The sequence below is a fragment of the Rhinopithecus bieti genome, unplaced genomic scaffold, assembly GCF_001698545.2.
Source record: "Rhinopithecus bieti isolate Rb0 unplaced genomic scaffold, ASM169854v2 scaffold_29830, whole genome shotgun sequence".
Lineage (NCBI taxonomy): Eukaryota > Metazoa > Chordata > Mammalia > Primates > Cercopithecidae > Rhinopithecus > Rhinopithecus bieti.
The window spans coordinates 2,033,447-2,061,280 of NW_016813163.1; the positions used below are offsets into that span (position 1 = coordinate 2,033,447).

General features: G+C 37.9%; 1 protein-coding gene across 3 annotated transcripts; it reads left to right on the forward strand.

Annotated features, from left to right (window-relative positions):
• Window positions 1-636: 636 nt before the first annotated feature.
• On the forward strand, window positions 637-26,771 carry TGFBR1 (transforming growth factor beta receptor 1). Of its 3 annotated transcripts, none has more exons than XM_017847737.1 (9): window positions 637-752; window positions 1,595-1,840; window positions 5,248-5,490; window positions 10,526-10,756; window positions 15,233-15,400; window positions 17,438-17,594; window positions 19,089-19,213; window positions 20,262-20,392; window positions 21,764-26,771. In XM_017847737.1, exons 1-9 carry the CDS (start codon window positions 659-661, stop codon window positions 21,887-21,889), a joined length of 1,521 nt encoding a protein of 506 aa, XP_017703226.1. In that variant the 5' UTR covers window positions 637-658; the 3' UTR covers window positions 21,890-26,771. The 3 variants fall into 3 exon arrangements, with proteins under 3 accessions (XP_017703226.1, XP_017703228.1, XP_017703227.1); XM_017847738.1 differs by having other exon boundaries at window positions 644-752; window positions 5,260-5,490; window positions 21,764-26,279; XM_017847739.1 differs by lacking the exon at window positions 5,248-5,490 and having other exon boundaries at window positions 639-752; window positions 21,764-26,279.
• The last annotated feature ends 1,063 nt before the right edge of the window (window positions 26,772-27,834 follow it).

A 27,834-nucleotide genomic window follows, 5' to 3' on the forward strand; every position in this document is an offset into this window, starting at 1 on the left:
CTTAATTCAACAACAATATGTGACAACATGCACGAAGTTGTCAACCAGGGAAGTTCACTTGAGCCTTGGTGTCCAGGGTTTTTACTGTTGGTCAGTCACTTAGGCTTGCAGCACCTGCATGACAGGCTTCAGCCCCTCAGACTTCTCCTACCCTGCCCCTAGAAGTAATAGGTGTTCACTGTAAATCACATTGTTAGAATAAGCTGTCTGACGGCATTGGTACCATGCAACCCAAGGCCTCAGGCATACAGAAATATTCTTATCAGGGAGAATATTCCAGAGGTTCAGAACTCATCTACTAAGAGCCAGCCAAGGCCAGTTTTGAAGACAAGTCTTGGGAATATGCAGGGTTTGAGCAACTCAGTCCTGCTGAGTTAACCCTTTCTTGTACAGCAAGTTAGCTGTTCAGGGAGTTAGCTCTGTCTATCCTGCCCCTGTCTGCCTAGCCACTCCTTTTCTAGATACAGTGTACCTCCCTGCTCTCGTCATAGATGGCCATTCCATGTACTCAGACTTTTTTCCCTTCCAACAAGTAATTGGAATGTTTAGATTTAAGAACATGTCTGCTTTGCAGTTTCATGTGACCATGGTGAAATTATGCACCAATTCTATCATTGTGATTCAACAAGTATTTTTTGAATGCTGCTGTGCATGAGGCATGGTGTTAGATGGCAGATTGACAGGAATGACTAATACAGGTATCTGGCCTCAAGGAGTTTACAGTTTCATAGGAGAAAGAAAAAGCAATTCTGGTAAGCAGTGTGTGTTTTGGAGAGCACTTAACTTCATCAGAGAGCATGGTTGAAGGTGTATCTGTGTGTATGAGAAGGTGTTGGTGATAATTAGAAGACTTCCCTCAAGAGGTTACTCCTGGGGTTGAGCCATAAAGATCAAGTAGATACAAGTGGGCATGAAGCTAGTGTTTTGCCGCCAGTCATTTTTGTAGTTAGGTTGCCTGTGTGGTTGGAGCATGTATGTATTGTTATGGGTGTAGTCTGCTTGGCTTCATTAAGAGAATGCCCCAGTCCTGGCCAGAATACACATGTCTTTTTTAGGGTTTGCACCAAGGGGAATAGGGAGTGTCTGGCTCAGTACAAATCTGTTTCCGTTACTCCATTACCCAGAAAGCCACTGAAATGGCATTAGCCTACAGTTAATGGGTGGTAGTGTTTTCATGCATTGCTTCTCAAAGGAGGAGTATGTGAATGTTTAGTTTGGGGCTGGTTAAAAACAAAACAAAACAAAAAAAAGTATAACCATTACAAATTTAAATGTACTTTGTTTCTAATGGGAAGGCAAATGCTTGCCTTGCTTTGATGAAATTGAACATAACAAAATTTTTCTATACGTGGAAGCAAAAAACTTCAGGAAAAAACCTGGATCCAAGTGTTACTACATTTCCTTGGGCTTCCACATGTGTGTGGTTCTTAATATAATTTGAAACTTCTAAGAGCAACGAATAGTTGTTTTTTTGAACAGTGCATAGAAGTTGTGTGATCATAGGATCAAGAATGTATTATTAGAGTGAATACTGGATAATTTCAAACTGTTAACCTTGAGATTTTTTTCTAATAGAATCTTTCTCTTTTTCCAGCATTACAGTGTTTCTGCCACCTCTGTACAAAAGACAATTTTACTTGTGTGACAGATGGGCTCTGCTTTGTCTCTGTCACAGAGACCACAGACAAAGTTATACACAACAGCATGTGTATAGCTGAAATTGACTTAATTCCTCCAGATAGGCCATTTGTTTGTGCACCCTCTTCAAAAACTGGGTCTGTGACTACAACATATTGCTGCAATCAGGACCATTGCAATAAAATAGAACTTCCAACTACTGGTAAGTTGTTCTATAAAATTTTTTTCCTAGATACTACAAGAAAAACTCTTCATACTCTGTGACTTTAGAACTGGAAGGGATCATAGAAGTTGTCTAATCCAACTCATTCCATTTAGAGGCAAGAAGTGGCTTGTCCATTGTTACAGACTTATAAGAGTAGCCAAGATCCTGCCTCCTGGGTGTGTGTTGTTTAAGAAGGTTGTTCCAGGGTGAACTTCGTCTGACATCTGTTATACCTAAAAGGATAGATAAAAGCAAACTCTGACAAAGCCCACAACAACATCTTCAGATTGTCTTTACTTTGTTCTCAGAGTGAATTTCTTCTTCCTTATATAATGCTCCTGTCTTTTAAAGCAATCAGCAGTCTTTTAATGAGTGGTAATTCAGAGCAGCACTAAGTAGTCTAGATGTTTTCATTTTGTAATTTCAGCTTGTTTTATGATCTTTATGCATAAATTAATTATACATGATTTCTAGAATTTTGGTCCTTCACCTGTAGTTTACATTTAAAATTTCCCGGGGCTGGTGGCTCATGCCTGTAATCCCAGCACTTTGGAAAGCCTAAGGTGGGCACATCACTTGAGGCCAGAAGTTTGAGACCAGCCTGGGCAACATGGCAAAACCCTATCTCTACTAAAATAACAAAAATTAGCTGGGCATGGTGGCACATGCTTGTAATCTCAGCTACTTGGGTGGCTGAGGCACAAGAATCTTTGAACCTGGGAGGCAGAGGTTGCAGTGAGCCGAGATTGTGCCGCTGCACTCCAGCCTGGGTGACAAAGTGAGGCTGTGTCTCAAAAAAAAAAAAAAAAGATAATTAAATAAGTAAATAAGTAAAATTTCCTGGCAGAACCAGTAGTTTGAAGGCTTCATAAACTTTTTAATTTTAAGATTCCGGTTTAATATGGAAGTCTGAGCACATGTGTTTAACTCTTACCTCTTTCCCCAGATCCCAAAGGAATATAAAAATGAGGGCAACCTATGTTAATGCTAGTGGAATTAATGGTAGAATACCACCCACATGCCAACACTTGTGAGGAACTTCTGCAATTCTGCAATTTACAGTACAGATGACACCAGACTGGTAAAGAATAGGATCAATAACTAATAAGAAAGGTTAGTCATTGAAAAGTCCAACCAATAACTTAGACAAAGGATTGGGGGTGAGGTGAAGGTACGAGCGAATTCTCAGTTCCCTTTTAGGAAGCACCTGGCTTCAGTGCTCAGAGGAGCAGACACAGTTGCTCACTTTCCACTCAGAGTTGGTCCAGGCCTTGTGCTAATTAAAGGAGGAAGCACTGCTGTAGCACAGAAGGAAAAGGCCAGTCCTCCACCTGTTCACCATGATAATGCAGCTCTCCCGTGGTAAGCGTTGGTCAGACTACAATGTCTTTGTGACTTTGATGAAAGCATCTGCAGTTATAATGTGACAAATAAAAGGATAATTCCAGAATTTCCCATTTCCATCATTTGAGCTTGAAATATCTGAATAGAGATTTATAAAACCTTGTGAAGAAGTCAACTCATTTCTCATATTTCTAATTAACTTATATAAACTTCTCATTTCCAGCTCTAGGATAAGCAAACAGCAAAAAATTACCAATGAAAAGTTAGGAGTTCAAAAGAAGTAGTCTGAACTAGATAGATTAGATGTCATCCTATGAAATAGGTTTACCACATGATAGGGAGGAACTTTCAAACAGTCCAGGGTCTATTTTCAGTTATTCACTATGAAATGAGCACATTTCACAGTTGTAAAAGGTTGCTTTCAGAAGAAAGGCCCAACTGATGAATGTTTTTGAAAATGCACTGTTGAGAGCGAACAACAGACTGGATGCCATAATTTTGTAGTCAAGTTTGGGACAAGCTTAAGAAATTGTGTTACAATTCAGAGAAAAGACAGTTGGTGAGCATATTAAGAGATATAGGGAACAGATTTAGATGATCCAATATGCTTATTATCAGAATTCCAGAAAAAGGCATGAGACTAGAAAGAAGACAGAATACCAGGCAAAATTAATGAAAAAATATTAATCCAAACACATATAATAAAAAGTATCAGTTTTAAAATAAAAGAATTATATAAGCATTTAACACACATAAACATTGGTTACCTATAAAAGGCAAAAAAAAAAAAAAAGGTTCAGATTTTCTGCTTACATATCAGAGGGCAAATGGAACATTTTTGTAGTCACCTAAAATTCTTTAAATAGGCCAAGATTTTTCATATACAAAGGCAACAGCCTTCTTGCCACAAGTTCAGTGTACAAGGACGCATGGACTGTTCCTGAAGGAAATTACTAGAAATAGGATTCTGTATGATAAGAGATTAATCTACTGAAGATCTCAAAAATGGGAAAGATGTGGTATGAAAGAAATGGTGGTAAGTAGTAAACCAGTAAGACTCAGGATGAATGTCAAAATAATTGTAATTTTCTGAAACAACCAGAAAATTTTAATTATTAATGGAAGTTACAAGAAAATGATCTGGACTTAAAAGTTCAGGAGGTTAAGATAGAATAAAATGTATATATATGCAAACTGTTTAAAAATATATATATATATATATGTTCTGCCTTTAAAAAACTGGTGGAGCTATTGGCTGGGCATGGCTCATGCCTGTAATCCCAGCACTTTGGGAAGCCAAAGTGGGTGAATCACTTGAGGTCAGGAGTTCGAGACCAGCCTTGAGCAACATGGTGAAACCTGTCTCTACTAAGATACAAAAGTTAACCAGATATGGTGGCACATGCCTGTAATCCCAGCTACCTGAGAGGCTCAGGCAGGAGAATTGCTTGAACCTGGGAGGTGGAGGTTGCAGTGAGCCAACATCACACCACTGTGTCCAACCTGGGCAACAAGAGTGAAATTCTGTCTCAAAAAAAAAAAAAAAAAAAAAAATTGGTGGAGATATATATATTAAAATGTGAGTTGTTTGGGAGTGAAGATGTGTGTGTTTTTTTGTTTGTTTTGATATTTTTGTTTGTTTTTCCTGCTATGAGCATGTACTGGCCTTGGAACAAGAAGACAAGTCAAACATACTTTAAAAAATATATATGATTTTTAAGGAGACGTTAATGGGTATTGTTACAGGTTATTGGTATTACTGACCTGATGTGATAAGTGGGGAAGGTACTATGATATTGGTAGCAGCTGGCCTTGTAATGATGGCTGAAGAGTACAGAAGGAGTAAGTGGGTGCTGACAGAGCTGGTGTGCATGAAAGGAGGCCTAGTGGGAGAAGACTGAATGATTCACTTGTTCTGGGTTTGAGCCCTATAAACTGCTGTAATGAGGCTCTTTGGCTATGTGGTGGCAGTGGCCAGCTGCAGGAATTGTGTAGGATTAGGAAAATGGGGGTTGCCACCTACAGTGTTTTTGTTGTTGTTGATGTTTATTTCACTCAAGGCCCTTTTTCAGTAAAGTCGTCACCTGGCCTTGGTCCCGTGGAACTGGCAGCTGTCATTGCTGGACCAGTGTGCTTTGTCTGCATCTCACTCATGTTGATGGTATATATCTGCCACAATCGCACTGTCATTCACCATCGAGTGCCAAATGAAGAGGACCCTTCATTAGATCGCCCTTTTATTTCAGAGGGTACCACGTTGAAAGACTTAATTTATGATATGACAACATCAGGTTCTGGCTCAGGTAATGTAATTAATTGTTTCTCCTTTTCCTAAGACGTCTTTTAAAATTAAGTGATGCTTATTTTATTAGTTTGCTAATAAGCCAACTTGTTAGAATGTGAGATAATATAAATTATATTCCAGGTTTGAAACTTACAAAAATCTTTAAGCTTGATGTATATATGACTGTGGCTGGTTTAAAATAGATTGGAACTTACTTAAACTGTTAAAACAAGTCAGTCAGCTCCATGGTGGTATAAATTTCAAAGCGTTCTCACTTGTATGATCTAATATGCTTTTCATCACTGTGAGGTAGAAGGGATAAGAACAATTATTCTCATATAGATGAAGCTGAAGTTCAGAGATGTTCAAATGATCTGCAACTAACCCGTTCTATTCAGGATTGTTTAGCAGCCTGATGTTTATATTTGAAAACAGGCATGACAAAAATGTATTCAGAATTGTGAAGGTTATTTGCTTTTTAAACATTATATGAAATTGTCTTTTGTACAGGCCTGGTTTTTTAAAATTAAACTAATGAACTCTTACGTCATTTTCTCACTTCAGAAAAATGTCTAATCACCTTCTTATTTAATGTAGTTTTGGCCCCTAATGAGGTTTGCTTTTCCCAGTTCTATTTGTTGATGTTTGTGGCATCAGAAGTAGATGAGCTAATTGTCAGAGTCATCCCAAGGTGGATTTTGGCATAGCAGTGCTTCATATTTAAACTGAAGGGGCGTTATCTTCTACTTTTTCTTGCATATGGTTTGGAAAAGTATTAAGAGAGGAACACTCCTATCCCCTGTGTTTTTAGAATTTGACACTTGGCTAAGGATAAATAGATCTAGGTTCCCAAGCAAGTTTTGTCTTTGATTGGCTGTATAACCTTGGTTAAAACATGTTTCCTCTTTGGGCTTCTGTTTCTTCATCAAAAATATGGAACTCATACTGCTGATAAAAACACTTCAAGTGGTTTGTTAAGACTTTTAAATGAGATATACTATCCTTTGAAAAGTATGAGTCGTCTTCAAATAAGGGCTAAATTCATGAATAAAGTGAAAATTTGGAAAGCATATATAGTGAAAATTTCACTAATTCTGGTGAAACCCCATCTCTACTAAGAATACAAAAAAGTTAGCCGGGCATAATGGCATGCGCCTGTAGTCCCAGCTACTCGGGAGGCTGAGGCAGGAGACTCGCCTGAACCTGGGAGGTGGAGGTTGCAATTAGCTGAGATCGTGCCACTGCACTTCAGGCTGGGCAATAGAGTGAGACTCCATCTCAAAAAAAAATTCACTAATTTTATAATTGAGTGATATTAAAGGAATATTAAAGCAGAAGTTGAGCATAAAATTATATCTAATGTTGCAGAAAGCTCATATAATGACAAATGTCTATTTATTTTAAGGAAATGAATATATATTGTTATGTCTGCATATCCATTCATTTAAGAATGAAGAAACTGATTTTATTACCTGAATTATTCTTCTGTAGAATTTGGCCGTATGTATTCAATAAGAGAACTCTCTCCTTGACTGCTAGGACACATACAGGCTCGCACTGGAGCTCAGGTCAGAAGGCAAGCTTAGGGATTCCTGAAACACTTGTGCAAGGAAGACAATGAGAGTTTGGACTTAGATGGAGCCATCTTAGTACTGAAGGTGTGATAGTCTTTGGGGAGGAGTGGTGGACAGAGGTTATTTTAGAGCTTTCCTGGGACTTCCCATTTATTCTCAGTTCAGATCTTCAAAAAGATTTTGCTCATTCTAGAAGTAATCCTGCGCAAGACTGTCATAATCAAGGACCAGAGCCACAGAAAATCAGGATGGCTTCAGATCATTTGGAATTAATCCCTCAGACCTGTTATCTTATACACTCTGGAAAGACAGCAGCTCATGCCACTTGCCACAATGGAATAAGCCCACCTAACTGATTAAAGGAATTGGTGGGTGGGTGATAGTTGATTACTGAATAAGAATATCTTCATTAACCTTTTAAGAGATAAACATGAAAAAGAATGAAATAATTCTGTTTCCATTATATATATATATATATTTCTAGATCCATGAGGGACCATAGCTCTCTGTTCTCTGAAAGCTTCTCTCCCTCTTTTTATGCCTTACCCTGCAAAAACTTGTCTGCATTGCTTGCTAGCTCTGTAGCTTTGGGGAGTTAACCAATGTCTCATGCTTGAGTTATTTCATCTTTAAAATGAAAAGTGATGGACTCTGCTTTGTGCACATCATTGGGTTGTTGTGAGTTCAAGCAAGACAAAATGTTGGCATGAAAGCGCTTGGTAAATTGTAAAGTTATGTCCAAATAACAAGTGTTACTCTTATTGAAAACATACTTGGAAGAAAAATCTAACATACATTATCAGTTGACTACATTTTACAAAACTTAGTTTAAGGCCTCCTTTGCCTGTCATAGTTCATTATGTACTGAATTCTCTCCAAACCTATCCAGGCAGAAGCCATCTTCTGGTGAATAATAGCAGAAAATGCCATCTGTTTCCCTTCTATTCGTTATAAATCCTTAATGCCACCTTAGGCATGAGAGTAGTGCCTGTGAGTAAGTAAACTGTGTGTTTATAATACTTTGTTTTAGTTCTTTCTTTAATTGAGGAAAAGGTATAAGCATTTCACATTCTGAATTCATGTGTTCATTACTCAGTACTGTGACCATAATTAAGGAAAGGCCCTATCTCTACCTCTGAAGACCGTGCTTTTAACTTGGGTACTTCAGGGAATACAATGAAGAGTTGGGTTCTGGCAGCTGTACCCCAAGTGTGTGAGTGTGCACATGTGCATATATGCCAGCTTTTGATAGTGAGTCTTCTAGGCCAGTGTTCATTATAGCTTGTGCAGCTTAGGAGCTCTTGTAATATATGCATGTTGTTCAGGTCTTATTTCCTGTTCACTGCATGTGAAGCTGTGGAGTCCCTGTTTCCCTTTTGAAGTTTTCTCTCAAAGAGTTCTAAAGGTACAGAAGAGTAGAGCAGAGAATATAGAGATCTAAATTAGGCCTATTTCGTTTTATCTTTAGAAGAAAATTGCTACTTTTTTTGTTTGTTTGTTTTTGAGGCGGAGTCTCACTCTTTTGCCCAGGCTGGAGTGCAGCGGGGTGATCTCAGCTCTCTGCAAGTCTTCACCTCCCGGGTTCAAGCAGTTCTCCTGCCTCAGCCTCCTGAGTAGCTGGGATTACAGGCGTGTACCACCATACCCAGCTAATTTTTGTACATTTGGTGGAGACCAGGTTTCACCATGTTGGCCAGGCTGGTCTCAAACTCCCGACCTCTAGCGATCCAACCACCTCAGCCTCCCAAAGTGCTGGGATTAGAGTTGTGAGTCACTGTGCTGGCCAATTGTTAACTTTTTAAAAATGCTCAACTATTCATGTGAAGTAACCCAATATAGATAATACAGTGGATCAAGATTTGCTTCTTAATTTTAATTGACATCTAGAATCTAGCGATAAAGGGGAGACAACAACTTCCTTGTCCTGTTGGCCTTTCTTGGCCATGCCATTTACACACGTCCTGGACCTGTCAGGCGCTTTCAGAATTCGTGTTTGTGATTCCTTTTTCTTTTTCATTACTTGCCTTTGCCATTTCCAGATTAATCTCCTGAAATTAACTCTTAGATGTACTTTTAAGTCTGTGGTGTGGCCCTCTACAAGGCTTCATAAAATGTAGTAAATTAGTATCTACACTAAACGACATAATTAGAATTGATTATTCATAGTGTGAAAGAGCTCTATGATTTAAATAAGGATTTCAGACAGATCTGTTTCTCACTGGCAGCCTCCTTATAAACACAAACATTTATAGTTAGACTGCTAACTACTTTATAGGAGGTCGGGAGGGTAGAGCAAAAGGAAGAAAGGACCCATTTAAGAAACTTAAGAAGAAGAGCTTCTGATCACTTTAAAGATTTAACGTTTGGATTTATAAGCATTTCACATCAGGGAACCAAAGAGAGCAGATAATTTCATTTACTGTCATTGGGTTAATTTGATCTAGCAAGCAGCTTTGAGTATAGATTATAAATGACACCAATTTATGTGTACATAGATTGTATAAATAAGATGCTAGTGAGGAACATGATGTACACTGGCATTTTCTTTGTTAGTGTCAATGTAATTTAAAATGACACTTACCAGATGGGGGATAGGATATTAGGTTACTGTCTCACATATAGTGACACTTAAATGTTGCAGGTAAGTTAGTAAACCCTTTTAAATGAAATAAGTATGGCAATACTTAAACATACATATTTTGGAGAAAGCCAAGTTCAATTAGTGGAAAAACAGTGCTGCATTACCAAGGTAAGTTACTTAGCCTTGTTCTTCAAGATACTAGTGTTGCCTATGTAGCCAGTTGTTAGCAAGTAAATTGCTTTCCTTGAAATAGTTTCTGTGGTGATTCTTACTGATTTATTAAAAAGCCAGATTTACTTCTGTGTTACTGTGTTCACATCCTTTTTTCTTCCCGTCAATGAAACAGTTACCAGATTCATCTTTCTAAAATAAGATTTTAAAATTATCTTGCTTCCAGCCATGGCCCTTTTTCTCAGAAATCTTTTAGAAGTTCTTTTACCTAAAGTTCTCATTGGTTATCTTGAGCTTGGTATTCAGTACTCTTCATCTTCTGGTGACAGCTTACTTTCTCTTTCACGGCTTTGCCACATACATCCTCTCTTTGATTGCCCAGGCTGCTTCCCTAAACATATGTCATTCATTTCTCTCTTCCTTTGCCTGTACATTCTTCCTGCCTAACCACCGTACTTAAGGGATAGTCAAAATTCAACTGACTTTTACAAAGGCTACCTTGACCCTCCAGCACAAGTTTCTGGATTCTTTTATTATATTTATCATCTTATTTTCCTTTTTTAATTAGTTATTTTATTGCAAATAAAATACATATCTCCCCAGTGAGATAAGTTGCTAAAAGGATAGCTTAAAGGGTCAGCTTTCTGGGTCACTCTTTATGCCTATCAGGATGTTTGAAACATGTAATATTGTTGATTGTGTTGAGTACTATTTATTTTTACCTTTAGGTTTACCATTGCTTGTTCAGAGGACAATTGCGAGAACTATTGTGTTACAAGAAAGCATTGGCAAAGGTCGATTTGGAGAAGTGTGGCGAGGAAAGTGGCGGGGAGAAGAAGTTGCTGTTAAGATATTCTCTTCTAGAGAAGAACGTTCATGGTTCCGTGAGGCAGAGATTTATCAAACTGTAATGTTACGTCATGAAAACATCCTGGGATTTATAGCAGCAGACAATAAAGGTCTGTAACATTTGCTTTTCCTTATGTTATATATAACAAGATCTCTTTAAGTCTTTTCAGATATGGTGACTAACCATCATCAAAGTAGATGAGAAATAGATGTCTGTCATGTAGATTAGACCCGTTAAGTCAAATACAATATATTAGTAACTTTTAGAACTAGGAACTTCTTAAAGATTTTCTTGACTCTTGATAACATTCCTAAAATCTCTTATTGTTTTATAAAATGTAAAAGAGCTATTTTAAAAAGCCATATACTTTGTTGGTTTAGTTTAGGGCAGTTAGTTATTGAGAGTAGTCATGATATGGAAAAGATACATAAACTTGCTCAAAATTTTGAGAATAGGGCTTAGATAGTCGTTTCCTTTTAATCTCTTCCTGACCAGTAGAGTGTTTCAATATAGACTATTGAACTTATTTAAGGGGAGAGTACAAATAACTTGTCAGTGTTCTAAGTTGCCAAGGGCTAAATAGATGACTCTTTTGGCAAACTCAATTAAAGAGAGAAATTGTTTCTTCAGCCACCCTGCCATTGGTAACCGTGCGAACACTTTTTTGCCTATAATGCTTTTTCCTGAGGCGCAGCATCAGGTCAGATGCTGAAGAAGGAAGGAAGCCTGTCAGTGGGGAGTCAGAATGTGTGGGGACTGCAAGCAGTGACCTTAGACTGTGCTGCTGCCACTTTCTGAGCTTCCGTTAATACCATTATGCCCATGATTCCTACTTTTTGTTTTGTTTTGTTTTGTTTTTTGAAATGGAGTCTCGCTCTGTAGCCAGGCTGGAGTGCAGTGGCGCAATCTCAGCTCACTGCAGCCTCTGCCTCCTGAGTTCAAGTGGTTATCCTGCCTCAGCCTCCTGAGTAGCTGGGACTACAGGTGGGCACCATCATGCCCAGCTAATGTATGTATTTTTAGTAGAGATGAGGTTTCACCATGTTGGCCAGGATGGTCTCCATCTCTTGACCTCGTGGTCCACCCACCTCACCTTCCCAAAGTGCTGGGATGACAGGTGTGAGCCACCACACCCAGCCCCCATGATTCCTATTTTTACTGCCTCTGTCAGAGACTTGTATTTCAGCTCCACTCTTATCATCCCTACCCTTGAATCAAATATATTTCCAAGCTTTCCTGTTAAAAAAAAAAAAAATGCTGTCATTATCTCTTAGCTTAGCCAGACCTGTAGTCATCTTTTTCCTTCTCTCACCTTCCATTTACTTCAGCAATATTTATTTATTCAAATATTAACAGTGTTTAACCTCAGTTGGTAATTATGGGTGATTTTTATGATATTTCTTTCAGCTTCTCTGGGTTTTCAAATTTATTTACAAGCATGTACTGCTTTTTTTTTTTTTTTTTTTTTAAACTTTTATTTGGAGAAAATTTCCAGTATGTAGAAAAGCAAAGTAGTTACAGTGATCCCTCATTGTCCAGCTTCAACAGTTGTCAGGTCACTGCCAATCATAGTTGATGTCTCATCCCACCTATTCTGCCCTAATTGTGTTAATTCGAAGCTGGTCCCAGACAACATGTTTTCATCCGTAAACACTTATAAAATGTAATTTGTATCTTCAAATGATGAGGAAATGTTTTTATGAAACAACTACACTACCATTGTCAATTTTTAAAATGTTATCAAATACCCAGTTAGGTTCAAATTCTATAATTGTCTCCTATTAAAAAAATTATTTATTCAAACTATGATTCTAAGTCCACATGTTGCATTTAGTTGATATTTCTCTTATGTGTCTTAAAATCTTTAGGTTCCCCCCTTCATCTGTTTTCTCCTCTTGCAGTTTATTTGTTGAAGAAATTGGATTGTTTGTCCTGAAAGGCCTATCATATTCTGGATTTTGCTGATTGAATTTTCATAGTGTCTCTTAACTTGTTTTTCTATCTTTTCTAAAAACTGGTAGTTAGATTTCGAAGCTAAACCTAATTGGAGTTTTATTGGTTTTCTCAAAATACATACTAAGGATATTATATACATCCTATTCCATCATATGTGGAGGTGTATAGTGTTTGATTAAGACAGGGGCAGTGATGTATATGATGGATGTAGGTAGCAATTATCAGTGGCACCTGACAGTGCAATAGCCTTTAAGTTAAAAAAAAAAAAAGGCCGGGCACAGTGGCTCACGCCTGTAATCCCAGCACTTTGGGAAGCCAAGGCAGGTGGATCACGAGGTCAAGAGTTCAAGACCAGCGTGGCTAAGATGATGAAACTCCATCTCTACTAAAAATACAAAAAAATTAGCCAGGCGTGGTGGTAGGTGCCTGTAATACCAGCTACTGAGGAGGCTAAGGCACAGAATCACTTGAACCCGGGAGGTGGAGGTTGCAGTGAGCCGAGATTGCACCACTGCACTCCAGCCTGGGCGACAGAGACTCCGTCTCAGAAAACAAAACAAAAAACAAAAATAGCAATCAGTCTGACCAAATCCTTAGTTCTCATTTTCGTTTCTGCCTCTAACACCATTTATTTCCTCCTCCAACTCTTAAAACAACCTTTTCTTTATTTACTATGTTTGGTGACCCTAGACTTTCTTTGTTCCTTTTATTTCTTCATAGTTGTCTTTATTTTCTCAACTCTTACTCTTCTCACTGGTTCATATGAAGGTACTGATTCTGTAAGTGGGAATTTCTTCCTTAAGAACATAGCCACATTTGTGGTTTCAAACTCTACCATGTTGGCAAGTCTCAAATCTCCATCTGAAAGCTTAAAGCTCAACCGGGGTCTGGATTTTGTCACATTCCAAGTTACAAACACAGCAGCACAAAATGTTGGTGAGTTTGTGCCCTGTACTTCTAACCAAGCTGATGCTGTCATCTGGTGGTCACCATGGGAACTAGCCAACCCTACTGGCTCTTCCCTGCTCCCCTTCTTTCTTCTTTGTCAGCGGTTAATGTACTTTCTGTGAGCCTAGTCCCTCCACCCCAGTTCCTTTATCTTCTGATTTAGTTAATTCTACCCCGGCAGCCCTTTATATGTATGGCCCCTTATATATAACCTTCCTTCTGCCTTGTCCGTAACCTGCGATTTCCCTTTCTTCCGTCTGCCTGCGTTCCACTTTGTTTCTTGTATTGGTGAGCTTTTCAAAATTCAGTAATGGTTAAGAGGCACGCAAATAAGCTACTGATGTGCCTATATCAAGGAAAAGCCAGGGTGCGAGTTTGGACAGAATCAGTTTATGAAGTTCATGAAGAACAAATTAATACTAAGTCCTTTTAAATGTACCCAGAAATCTCCTCCAGAATCTTCTGAAAAGTTTCCATTCCTTTCTTAATCTCTTCTGATCAGAGTTGGTTTTCTTCAACTAAATACCTTCAAAATAGAAGGCGGTTTCAAACTGTCAATATGGATTTTTTTCTTTTGTTTTAAAACCAGCAGGGAGAGAAAGAGCACAGTTTATGTACTTCTTACCTAAAGAATCTAGTATTCTGTTTTTTAAAATCTTAACAGTCTTACAAAGTAAGACGTATTCTTGTGTAAAAGGAGAAACAGAGGCTCCTTGGCTAAGAAAGTATCAGTAACAGGCAGGCTGTGGATTTCAGCCAGGTCAGAATGACTCTTAAGCGTGTATCTTTTGCTAGATTGTACTGTCTCCTAATGTTGTAATGCTTTTTTTTTCTTCATGGCTTAATTAAATATGTGGTTTCTCCAGCTGCTTCTAGGTTAAATTAGACTGTCGTGGACCAGTCTAGCCTAGGAGCCTAGCTAGTATCTTTACCATTATTCCTATGAGAAAACGTGTTTTAAACTCATGTATTGGCTTACAGAGGAAATTTTGGAACCCACGTTCCTAGTTGTTTGAGTTTAGTCCCAGCTTTTCCAGCTTTTCTCCTGACATTTCAGTTCCTATTTCAGCTTCCCCATGTGTTAGAGGTATCACTATCTCTGTTTTTCTAAGCTAGCAACCTTGGAATCATAATCATCTTGTCTTGCGTCTTTGTGAACTGTGTACACAATCTGTCACTAAAGCTTGTCATTTCTCATTGAAACTCACTTCCAGTTTTGTCCCATACTCTTCCATTCCCACTGTGGCCGCACTGGGCTCTGGACTCTTCTCACCTCCTTCCTTCCCTCTATGTTCCCCTCCTTTTTTTTAACTTCTCTCCTTCCAGGAACAGCCACTGAGCACCCATCCCGACCCAGAGATTTTTCTAGGCACTTAAGAGTGCCAACTCTGATACTAATTATCTGTGAATACTCAAGAAAGTCACCATCTTTGTCTCTTAAATGGGATTAATTATTATTGCCTTATCTCAAGAAGAGGGGCTTACTCTGAGGAACTAAAGAATGTGTACATAAAAGTATAAAACAAACTGTAGAAGAAAATGTGAAGGAAATACATACAGACTTAAGGTGGCATTATATTGCAGTGTGTGACTCAGGATTGAGAGTAAAAAGTGATAACCTTTGAACATATAAATCATAAATGGGTTACAGCCCAACTGAAATGTTAATTCTGTTTTACAGACAATGGCACTTGGACTCAGCTCTGGTTGGTGTCAGATTATCATGAGCATGGATCCCTTTTTGATTACTTAAACAGATACACAGTTACTGTGGAAGGAATGATAAAACTTGCTCTGTCCACAGCGAGTGGTCTTGCCCATCTTCACATGGAGATTGTTGGTACCCAAGGTAATTCTATAAGCAGTTCTATTATTTAAGCTTTAAATTTCCATGAATAATGTCTATGAAAATAGAAGGTGGAGGCTGGCCCTGGTGGCTCATGCCTATAATCCCAGCACTTTGGGAGGCTGAGGTGGGCAGATCACCTGATCTCAGTTCATGGCCAGTCTGGGCAACATGACAAAACCCCATCTCTACCAGCATACAAAAAATTAGTTGGGCATGGTGGCATGCACCTGTAGTTCCAGCTCCTCAGGGGACTGAGGTAGGAAGATTACCTGCTCCTGGGAGGTCGAAGCTGCAGTGAGCTGACATCATGCCACTGTACTCTAACCTGGGTAATAGAGTGAGACGCTGTCTCAGAAAAAAAAAAAAAAAAAGGAAACAGTGGGTGGCCTAACTGGAGATATTTAAAACAAATTTTTTAGTTGAGAACATTTTATCTTTCAGTTCAAAATTTCAGGTAGAGCTAGGAATCTGGAAATTTGTTTAGAGATTCTCTTGTCATTGTAACAAAACTGTGACTTTTTTTTTTTGAGTTCTTAAAAGTAGCATTCAATCTTACGATTTTTGAGGATCTCAGTTTCAGAATTCAAGTCCAAGTGAATATATTTTTAAGTGTAGTATCAAATGAAATGTGAAAATGCTTTGTAAACATCAGCATGCTATGTAACTATTATCTGGCCATCTAATAATTATATTTGACCTTGAGATAAGGAGACTGCATGAGATAGTTTTACAGTTGAAAAATTAAATACTAAGTTTTAGTTTTGACATTTGTATGCTATAGTTTTTGTGCCATGTAGGATTTCAGATGCCAGCATATCTCTCTACTCTAGCAGTTGTCCACTTGCAACCCAGTGGCTCCCCCACTCCCCACTTTACATACAGCATAAGTGCTAGTTCACATATTAGCTAGCTCCATCTTTGTAATTATTATTATTATTGATTATAGCAGTTTTATTGAGTTATAATTCACATCATCCAGTTCACCCACTTAAAGTATAAAATTCAGTGGTTTTTAGAATGCTCAGAGTTGTATAACCAATAAACACTATGGTCAATTTTAGAATATCTTCACTCCAAAGAGAAACCCCGTAGCCACTAGCAGTCACTCCCCTTTCCCCCCAAACTCCTTAGCCCCAGGCAACATCTGCTCCTTTTTGTCTATAGATTTGCTTATTCTGCACATTTTATATAAATGAATCATACAATATGTGGTCTTTTGTGACTGGCTTCTTTCACTTAGCATGTTTTCAAGGTTCATTTATGTTGTAGCATGTATGAGCACTTCAGTCATTTTGATGGCTGAGTAATACTCCAGTGTATGGATATACCATTTGTCATGTATCCATTTGTTGATGGACATTTGGTTTGTTTCTTCTTTTGGCCATTGTAGCTAATGCTGCAATGAACATTTGTGTACTTTTATGTAGTTTCATGTTTTTAGTTATCTTGGGTATATACCTAGGAGTTGAATTACTGTATCATATGATAACTCTATTTAATGGTTTGAAGAACTATCATACTGTTTTCTTAAAGTGCCTGTACCATTTTACATTCCTGCCAGCAGTGTATATGAAGGTTCCAAGTTTTCCACACTATAATTATTATTTTTTAATAACGCATTTTCTAGTGGTTAGTATCAAAGATAATACACTTAATACTGAGTACATTCCAGTTGATAGGGAAGTGATGATCTACATGCTTGGTTCCTGGGCTGCTGGAATATCAGTCTATGGCTAAGTTTCTTAAAAAGAATTCTTGAGGCACCAACAGATAAACCGATAACTTTTTTTGCCCCAGTCTTTGAGTTGTTCATCTTTTAAAGCATGTTATTGTCCACATTTTCTTTAAAGAAATACAATTTCAGCGACTTTTGGTGTAGTGATTCTCTTGAGTTTAATAATGCCATAGGTATTGTCGGTCATGTGGGCTGAAATGCTTTGATAATTTGGGTCAGGAGAAGAGACTTTTGAACCTAAAGGTGTGAGTTGTGATTGGTACTACCTTTTAAGCAGTCATGTTTAATTTTTGATTCTTTAGGAAAGCCAGCCATTGCTCATAGAGATTTGAAATCAAAGAATATCTTGGTAAAGAAGAATGGAACTTGCTGTATTGCAGACTTAGGACTGGCAGTAAGACACGATTCAGCCACAGATACCATTGATATTGCTCCAAACCACAGAGTGGGAACAAAAAGGTATACTTTTGAACAACTATATTTAATATCTTCTGAAATCACCTTTTTTCCCTTCTCTTTCATGTATACATATCATTGCTGAAACTCAGCTTAAACTTGTACTTTATTAGATTGCCAACAGGCAAGAAGATCTCATGGTCTTGCCTGCTCTGAAGCCAAAGTTACCTGACTTAAAAAGATGCCTGCTAATGAAATGTTGCCCTTCCAGAAAATATCAGTAGGCATGTTAATTATAATTACAGTAGTAACTAACATTTATAGGGCACCTACTATGTACCAATCGTCTGATAGATCTTTTACTTGTATTACCTCATTTAATCCCTTCTCAAATACTGTGCTATAGCTAGCCCTGCTGTTTTCATATTTCAGTTCCTGAAAATATGCCTTTCTTGCTTTCTTAGAACTTTTGCACATGCTGTCTCCTGGAGCGTATTTTACCCTACTGTTTCTCAGCTTCATACCCACCTTTCCTGTAGGAAGTTTTTTCTAGTTCTCAAGACTATTAGGAGTCCCTGCCGGGGGCTGTCATAGCACACTAAACTGGGACCATTGAGGCACTTATGCATTATGTAGTAACTGTTTATTTATTTGCCTGTATATTCTATTAGGTGCAAGCTGCTTGAGAGCAGCCTTGTATTCCCAGCATCCATCACAGTGCCTAATACATGGTAGATCCTCAGTAGATATTTGTTGAGTCCATGAGTCTTCAAAAGAACTTAATTAGGTAGGTGTTGTTACCCTTAATTCACAGACGAGGAAACCACCTGGAGGAGGTTAAATAATACAGTCAGCTTCATGTGGATGATAAGCCGAAGAGCTGAGATTTGAACCTGGGCATTTCTGACCCAAAGCCCTTATCACATGCTGTCACAGCATTTCTTCAAACTACTTCCTTGGCCTTGGAGAGAGCTGGAGAGCCAGCAGCATTAGTCTATTCAAATTTTATGTATAATTTTGAGATTTCTGGATTCCCTGGGGACTCTAAACTATCAAGCCAGCTAAGGGGTCCTTGACAGTGGTTGCTGCAGGTCTCTGTGGGTCCTGACCCATAATTTTCATAGGTTTTTGAAGCTTCAGTATGAGGACTGGCATTCTTCTGTGTCTATTATTTTTTTCCCTAGAGTATATTCCTGCCCTTCCTTTCATCCTCAGTGAGAAGACTTCTAGATTAAAATGCATGGTTTCTACCTAGTACATGTATAGGTGGTGTACATTGGGACACCCTTAACAGTCACAATAGTTGTATATGTCTTTCATTGGAAACCAAGATCATGAGGCAGATAGTGTGAAACTGCTATTTTAGCGTTTTGTGGGATTTAGTTGACATCATTAATGTGCAAACCAGTGTGGATATTTAATATTTTTCTTGAGTCTAATATTTGTTATGTAATATTTTGTATATATGTCTGTATAGAGAAATGTCTGAAAGGATGTTCATCAAAATGTGGCAGTAAGGGGATGATTTTCAAAGTTCTTTTTGCACATTTTTTTTAGGTACATGGCCCCTGAAGTTCTCGATGATTCCATAAATATGAAACATTTTGAATCCTTCAAACGTGCTGACATCTATGCAATGGGCTTAGTATTCTGGGAAATTGCTCGACGATGTTCCATTGGTGGTAAATTGCTCCCCTCTCCCCCAACAGTTTGTCATGAGCAGAAGAAGTTGTTCGAGAATTGTCTTCTTTTTTTATTGAATGAAATTATGCACAATCCATTACCTGAAACAGGACATCACCGAGTGCCAGAGAAAACTAAAGGCGATGAAACCTTTGGGAGGGGACAGTGCCATGGTGTGCACATGCACAGCTCTAGCCTAGTGTATTCTCTTCCTGTTTCCATTTGAATCTTGAGACTCATCAGAACCCAAACCCTTGTTATACTGGAATATAGTTCTTTAGAATGGACAGCTGCTTGAGAGGCTCACCTAGGAAGCTGTTTCTAGCATGTACCTGGGTGTCAAATTTATTTTTTTTCTTTGACATTGAGGTTATTTTCTCCAAGTTGATAGTTATAGATTACGTACACAGAATACAATTATGTTACCATTGTGTTGTTTTCTAGAGTTAGTTTGTCTTAACTTCTAGCGTTTTAGATGGAGTACTTATAATGTTTACTCAGGAAACAGTCTCTTAGGCTTGGGGACCTGGGCTTGGCTGAGACCTTAGTGCCTTAGGTGTTTGAAGCAGTGAGGGACAGAGTATTTCTCTGTATTGTAGTAAATAGGATATATTATGGACAGATGCAAGTAGAGAAAGGGACTTGCACCTTAAACTTGCCTCATAGGATTCGTGTCTCACTGATAGGGTCTATATATCCCTGTACAAGTGAGAGCCTGTGCACTTACAGAATAGAATCTCATTTGCTGCACAGTAGGGTTCTAGGGGAAAATGTCAATCTGGTGGTCACAGCTCACAGTTTACTGTCATTTCAAATAGGCTTTATTGATCTCATGGCAATACTTAGTTTCAAGGTATGGGCAGAATGTCAACTCAGGGAAGTGACTTGTTGATACAGATTTGGATGAGATAGAGAAAGCTGTAATCTCTGTTCCACCTCCCTACTTTAGTAATAAGACACTGTAATAGGCCTCTCAGGTGATCTTTTTAATGCCTTGGCATTCGCTGAATAAATTCATCAAAATTAATTTTTTTTAAACTGATACAGGAATTCATGAAGATTACCAGCTGCCTTATTATGATCTTGTACCTTCTGACCCATCAGTGGAAGAAATGAGAAAAGTTGTTTGTGAACAGAAGTTAAGGCCAAATATCCCAAACAGATGGCAGAGCTGCGAAGTGAGTATTTCCTTTTGATATTAGGCAATTTTCTAAACAGCTTCTGCTTAGTAAGCAAAAGTTTGCTGCTTTTCTTTAAGAAGTTTCTTTTTCATAGCAGTCAAACCAATGTGTAAAAACAGAATAATTTGGTTCTCATATTCAATTGCAAGCACATTGAAAGGGCCGTGGAACATTTGCAGTGGCCTTTAGTGTATCAGAACATAGTTTTAGGTCTGCCGGGCAAACTAAGGCACATACTTTTTAAATGAATGCCTCCCTTCAGCCAGGGCAACCCAGAATAGTAGACAGTTGCTGGACAGGAATTAGGAGACCTGTATGCTAGACCAGCCTGACTACCATTTCAAGGGTCTGACTTGGAACAAATCACTTTAGTTCTCTGAACCTTAATGTCCCTTTGTAAGGTGAGGAACTCAGATAAGGCGATTACAAAGGTGTTTCGAGTGATTTTCCGTTTTATTCATCTGATTGCCCAGATGACCATTAACCAGGAATTTAGGGAAAATGCTTTTTTTCCATCAGTGTCTGAGCTTCTCAGCCTCAGCTCTAACAAAAGTTTTAGAAATGTTTTGTAATTGTAAATTTAAAGATTCGTAAGATGAATTTTATTTAACCTCTCCTTAGTTGCTAGCTGTTACTATTATAATATTGGTGAAGCAGGGCATATTCCTCCAGGTTTGAAGGTTTGTAGCTTAAAAGGCTATAAAAGCTGTTCAGTTCAGTAGTTAGTTTTACATCTTAAACTGCTGTAGGACTCAGCAGAACCTCTGATAACCAAGAGAGCTTGCTACCTCCAACAAAATCACATCTACAGGCCCAAATAAAATGTATTTCAGCATGCTCAAGGAATTTGCATGTGACATACTTTAACAAATGAGAGTGCTGCTAGATTTTGTCTTTTAGAAATTTGATCTACTCCAGAGGCTGAGGTGGGAGGATTGTTGGAGCCCAGGCTGCAGTGAGCTGAGGGCATGCCATTGCATTCCACTTTGGGCGGCAGAGTGAGACCCTGTCTCAACAAAAAAAAAAAAAAGAAAATTTGATCTGGATACTTCAAAGTACAAACTTAAAATTTCAGTGTGAGGTCAGATTTCTTCTTTGCTTTGCCCAGCTCTGGTTTAGGATTCGACCTCTTCAGGTTTGCTAAGTGAGTTACTCTTTGTCTGCCTGCTTTCCAGCACTGGCATCAGTACCCTATTGATGGAAATTTGTGAAATTTCTACTCATTTGCTATTACAAACAGTGCTTAACAACAACAACAAAGTGTATATGGCATTTAAAAAGAAAATTTACAGGTAAAAATTCTTATCCAGACCAATGGAAAATGGTGCATGCATTAATTTTTTTTTTTTTTATTGTATTTTCTTGTAGGCCTTGAGAGTAATGGCTAAAATTATGAGAGAATGTTGGTATGCCAACGGAGCAGCTAGGCTTACAGCATTGCGGATTAAGAAAACATTATCACAACTCAGTCAACAGGAAGGCATCAAAATGTAATTCTACGATTTTGCCTGAACTCTACTTTTTTCTTCAGATCTGCTCCTGGGTTTTAATTTGGGAGGTCAATTGTTCTACCTCACTGAGAGGGAACAGAAGGATGTTGCTTCCTTTTGCAGCAGTGTAATAAAGTCAATTAAAAACTTCCCAGGATTTCTTTGGACCCAGGAAACAGCCGTGTGGGTCCTTTCTGTGCACTATGAACGCTTCTTTCCCAGGACAGTTAAAAAATGTTGTGTAGTCTACCTTTATTTTTTATTAACAAAACTTGTTTTTTAAAAAGATGATTGCTGGTCTTAACTTTAGGTAACTCTGCTGTGCTGGAGATCATCTTTAAGGGCAAAGGAGTTGGATTGCTGAGTTATGATGAAACATTTCTTATTATTAAAGAAAGTGATTTGCTCCTGGTTAGTACATTCTCAGAGGATTCTGAACCACTAGAGTTTCCTTGATTCAGACTTTGAATGTACTGTTCTATAGTTTTTCAGGATCTTAAAACTAACACTTATAAAACTCTTATCTTGAGTCTAAAAATGACCTCATATAGTAGTGAGGAACATAATTTATGCAATTGTATTTTGTATACTATTATTGTTCTTTCACTTATTCAGAACATTACATGCCTTCAAAATGGGATTGTACTATACCAGTAAGTGCCACTTCTGTGTCTTTCTAATGGAAATGAGTAGAATTGCTGAAAGTCTCTATGTTAAAAACCTATAGTGTTTGAATTCAAAAAGCTTAGTTATCTGGGTAACCCAAACTTTCTCTATTTTTTTTTTGGAAGGGTTTTTGTGGTATGTCATTTGGTATTCTATTTTGAAAATGCCTTTCTCCTACCAAAATGTGCTTAAGCTACTAAAGAAATGAAGTGGCATTAATTAGTAAATTGTTAGCATGGTCATGTTTGAATATTCTCACATCAAGCTTTTGCATTTTAATTGTGTTGTCCAAGTATGCTTTTAAAAAATCAAGTGGCACTCTAGATACTTATAGTACTTTAATATTTGTAGCATACAGACTAATTTTTCTTAAAGGGAAAGTTTGTCTAGCTGCTTGTGAAAAGTTATGTGGTATTCTGTAAGCCATTTTTTTCTTTATCTGTTCAAAGACTGTTATTTTTTTAAGAAATGAATTACATTGAAAATTAGAATATGGTTAATGTTAAATAATAGGCCTTTTTCTAGGAAGGCGAAAGTAGTTAATACTTTGAATAGATAACAGATGTGCAAGAGAGTCACATTTGTTATGTATGTAGGAGTAAACGTTCGGTGGATCCTCTGTCTTTGTAACTGAGGTTAGAGCTAGTGTGGTTTTGAGGTCTCGCTACACTTTGAGGAAGGCAGCTTTTAATTCAGTGTTTCCTTATGTGTGCGTACATTGCAACTGCTTACATGTAATTTATGTAATGCATTCAGTGCACCCTTGATATTTGGGAGAGGTGGTAGCTAAAGAACATTCTGAGTATAGGTTCTTCTCCATTTACAGATGTTTTTGGTCAAATATTGAAAGCAAACTTGTCATGGTCTTCTCACATTAAGTTGAAACTAGCTTATAATAACTGGTTTTTAATTCCAATGCTATGAAGTCTCTGCAGGGTGTTTACAGTTTTCGAAGTCCTTTTATCACTGTGATCTTATTCTGAGGGGAGGAAAAACTATCATAGCTGTGAGGCAAGACTTCGACTTTATAGTGCTATCAGTTCCCCGATACAGGGTCAGAATAACCGATACAGTATTTTGGTCAGGAAGAGAAAGTGGCCATTTACACTGAATGAGTTGCATTCTGATAATGTCTTATCTCTTCTATGTAGAATAAATTTGGAAGACTATTTGGTCTTAAAACCAAAGTAATTTTAGAATGAGTGACATATTACATAGGAATTTAGTATCAATTTCATGTGTTTAAAAACATGGGAAAAGTGCTTAGAGGTTACTATTTTGACAACAAAGTTGAGTTTTTTCTGTAGTTACCATATTTCATTGAAGCAAATGAATGAGTTTGAGAGGTTTGTTTTTATAGTTGTGTTATATTACTTGTTTAATAATAATCTCTAATTCTGTGATCAGGTACTTTTTTCGTGGGTTTTTTTGGGGGGGGGAGGGGGGCCATATCTAAGCCTACCAGATCTGCTTTATGAAATCCAGGGGACCAATGCATTTTATCACTAAAACTATTTTTATATAATTTTAAGAATATACCAAAAGTTGTCTGATTTAAAGTTGTAATACATGATTTCTCACTTTCATGTAAGGTTATCCACTTTCGCTGAAGATATTTTTTACTGAATCAGAGATTGAGTTACGATTATACTTTTCTTAACCTAAGTGGATAAAATGTACTTTTGATGAATCAGGGAATTTTTTTAAAGTTGGAGTTTAGTTCTAAATTGACTTTACATATTATTGCAGTTAATTCCTTTTTTGGCTAGGGATGGTTTGATAAATCACAATTGGCTAATATTGAAAATGAAGGTAACTTAAAAGGTGGGATGGATCATGATTACTGTCGATAACTGCAGATAAATCTGATTAGATTAATAATTTTGTCATTTAAAAACACAGTCGTTTATACTGCCCATCCTAGGATGCTCACCTTCCAACATTCAACTTGGCTAAAACATCTTCTGGTAAATTGTGTGTCCACATTCATTTTGTCAATAGCCAGGAGAAATGGGGATGGGGGAAATATGAATTAGTGGGGCATAGACATCCCTGGTCCATCCTTTCTGTCTCCAGCTGTTTCTTGCAACCTGCTCTCCGGCTTGCTGGTCCCTGACACAGAGGCCGTTGCCTCCCCCACAGCCTTTTGACTGAAGAGCAGCTTTGGAGACCCAGAGTAAAATGGCTGATGGAAGTTGTGGGACATACTTCCATTTCCTTTAGTCATTAGAGGTGGCAGGGAGGGATCTCTAAGTTTGGAGATTGAGCAGATGAGGCTTGGGATGCCCCTGCTTTGACTTTAGCCATGGATGAGGAGTGGGATGGCAGTAAGGTGGCTACTGCAGTGGGAGTTGTGCCAGAAACAGTGGTCAGTTGTATCCCCTATAAGACAGGGTAAAGTCTGAAGAACTGAGCCTGTAATTCTGCTGTAATAATGATAGTGCTCAAGAAGTGCCTTGAGTTGGTGTACAGTGCCATGGCCATCAAGAATCCCAGATTTCAGTTCTTATTACAAAATGTAAGTGGTCACTTGGCGATTTTGTAGTCCATGCATGAGTTACCTTTTTTTTCTGTGTCTGAGAACTATCAGATATAGGCTGTTTCGTAAAACAAGATGGCAAAGAGATCATTAAAGTGCACAACAAAATCACTGTCCCATTAGACACGTCATCCAAAGCTTATTTTTACTCTTGCACTGAAAGAATTGTAAGTCAACTGTTTGTTTCTTGACCATGGCAGTGTTCTGGCTCCAAATGGTAGTGATTCCAAGTAATGGTTCTGTTAAGGCTTCGGCAGAAAATGCCAACTCAGATACTTTGAGATACTATGGATTATCTCTGGACATGTACTGCAGCTTCTTGTCTCTGTTTTGGATTACTGGAATACCCATGGGCCCTCTCTCTTAAGAATGCTGGACTTCTAGGACATTATGATGATTGTCAGTACATTAAACTTTTCAATCCCATTATGCAATCTTGTTTTGTAAATGTAAACTTTTAAAAATATGGTTAATAACATTCAACCTGTTTCTTACAACTTAAAAGGAACTTCAGTGAATTTGTTTTTATTTTTTAACAAGATTTGTGAACTGAATATCATGAACCATGTTTTGATACCCCTTTTTCACGTGCCAACGGAATGGGGTGTTTGATATTTCTTCATATGTCAAGGAGATGCTTCAAAATGTCAATTGCTTTAAACTTAAATTACCTCTCAAGAGACCAAGGTACATTTACCTCATTGTGTATATAATGTTTAATATTTGTCAGAGCATTCTCCAGGTTTGCAGTTTTATTTCTATAAAGTATGGGTATTATGTTGCTCAGTTACTCAAATGGTACTGTATTGTTTATATTTGTACCCCAAATAACATCATCTGTATTTTTTGTTTTCTGTATTGTATTTGTGCAGAATTCTTTTGGCTTTATCAGTGTAATCTCTGCCTTTTAAGATATGTACAGAAAATGTACATACAAATTTCCATTTAAGTCGAATGATACTGAGAAGCCTGTAAAGAGGAGAAAAAAACATAAGCTGCGTTTCCCCATAAGTTTTTTAAATTGTATATTGTATTTGTAGTAATATTCCAAATGTAAATAGGAAATAGAAGAGTGATGCTTATGTTAAGTCCTAACACTACAGTAGAAGAACGGAAGCAGTGCAAATAAATTACATTTTTCCCAAGTGCCAGTGGCATATTTTAAAATAAAGTGTGTATGTTGGAATGAGTCATGCCATATGTAGCTGCTGTAGATGGCAACTAGAACCTTTGAGTTACAAGAGTCTTTAGAAGTTTTCTAACCCTGCCTAGTGCAAGTTATAATATTATAGCATGTTTGGGGAGTGTCCTCCTGTCTGCAGGTGTGTCTCTGTGCCTGGAGGCTTTTCTCCACATGCTTAGGGGTGTGGGTCTTCCAGTGGGGCATGATGGACTGTCTACAGGTGAACTCTGTTGCCTTTGGGTCAGCACATTTGTTAGTCTCCTGGGGGTGAAAACTTGGCTTGACAAGAGAACTGGAAAAATGATGAGATGTGGTCCCCAAACCCTTGATTGACTCTGGGGAGGGGCTTTGTGAATAGGATTGCTCTCACATTAAAGATAATTACTTCAATTTGAAGGCTGGATTTAGGGATTTTTTTTTCTTTATAATAAAGACATCACGAGGATATGGAGCTTTTGTTGAAAGTTGGAAAAAAAGTGAAAGACATTCCCAGACAAATATTAAGATAATTTGTTGCCTATGGACATCTACCTTACAAGAAATACTAAATCCTTCACACAGAAAATAAATGACACCAGATGGTAACCTGAATCCACAGGATGAAATGAAGAGCACCGGAAATAGTGGATATGTGTACAAATAGAAAAGACTGTATGATTGTATTGCTGCCATAAATTACTACAACTGTCCTGGCTTAAAGCAACACCCATTTATGATCTCAGAGTTCCGTAATTCAGAAGTCTGGGCATAACAGAGCTCAAGATGGTTCTCTGCTCCATATTTTAAAAGGTCAAAATGAAGGCATTGGCTGGGCAACATTATTTTCTGGAAGCTGGAGATGAATAGGCTTCCAAGCTCATTGAGGTTGTTGGCAGAATTCAGCTCCATATGGTTGTAAGGTTGGCTAGGGGTGGTTGTCAGTTTCTAGAAGCCACTCACATTGCTTGGCTCATGGTTCCCTCCTCCATCATCAAAACCAGCAACAATGGGTTGAATCCTTGCACTTCTCTCTGATCTCCCCTTCGGCCTCATATCTCCACTGTCTCTCTGATGCTTCTGCTTTCCTCTTCTGCTTTTAAGGGGCCATGTGGATAATCCAGGATAATTACTCTAATTAGTAACGTCAGTTTTACCTGCGAGGTCCATTCACAGCAGTACCAAGATCAGTGTTGGATTAGATAGAGAACGGAAATCTTGGGGAAATATTTGCCTACCAAAATACAAGTTTTCTTTCAAGAGCATAAGACTATATAGTAATTACACCACCATACTGTTGGGTTTACAGTATAGGTGCAGTGTAATATCAATAACACAAGGGAGTGGGTAGGAAATGGAGCTCTATTGGGACCAAGCTGTATTTTATTAGAATTAATTATTCCTAATTTGAAGAAGATTGTAATAAATTGAAATGCATACTGCAGACCCTGGAGTAACCACTAAAGCATCAATTTTAAAATATATTAAAAAAACAAAATGGTACACCAAGAAATATTTAACACAAAAGGCAGAAAGGGACAGAGAAGCAAAATGATAGACGTTTGGAAAACAAATACCAAAAGGG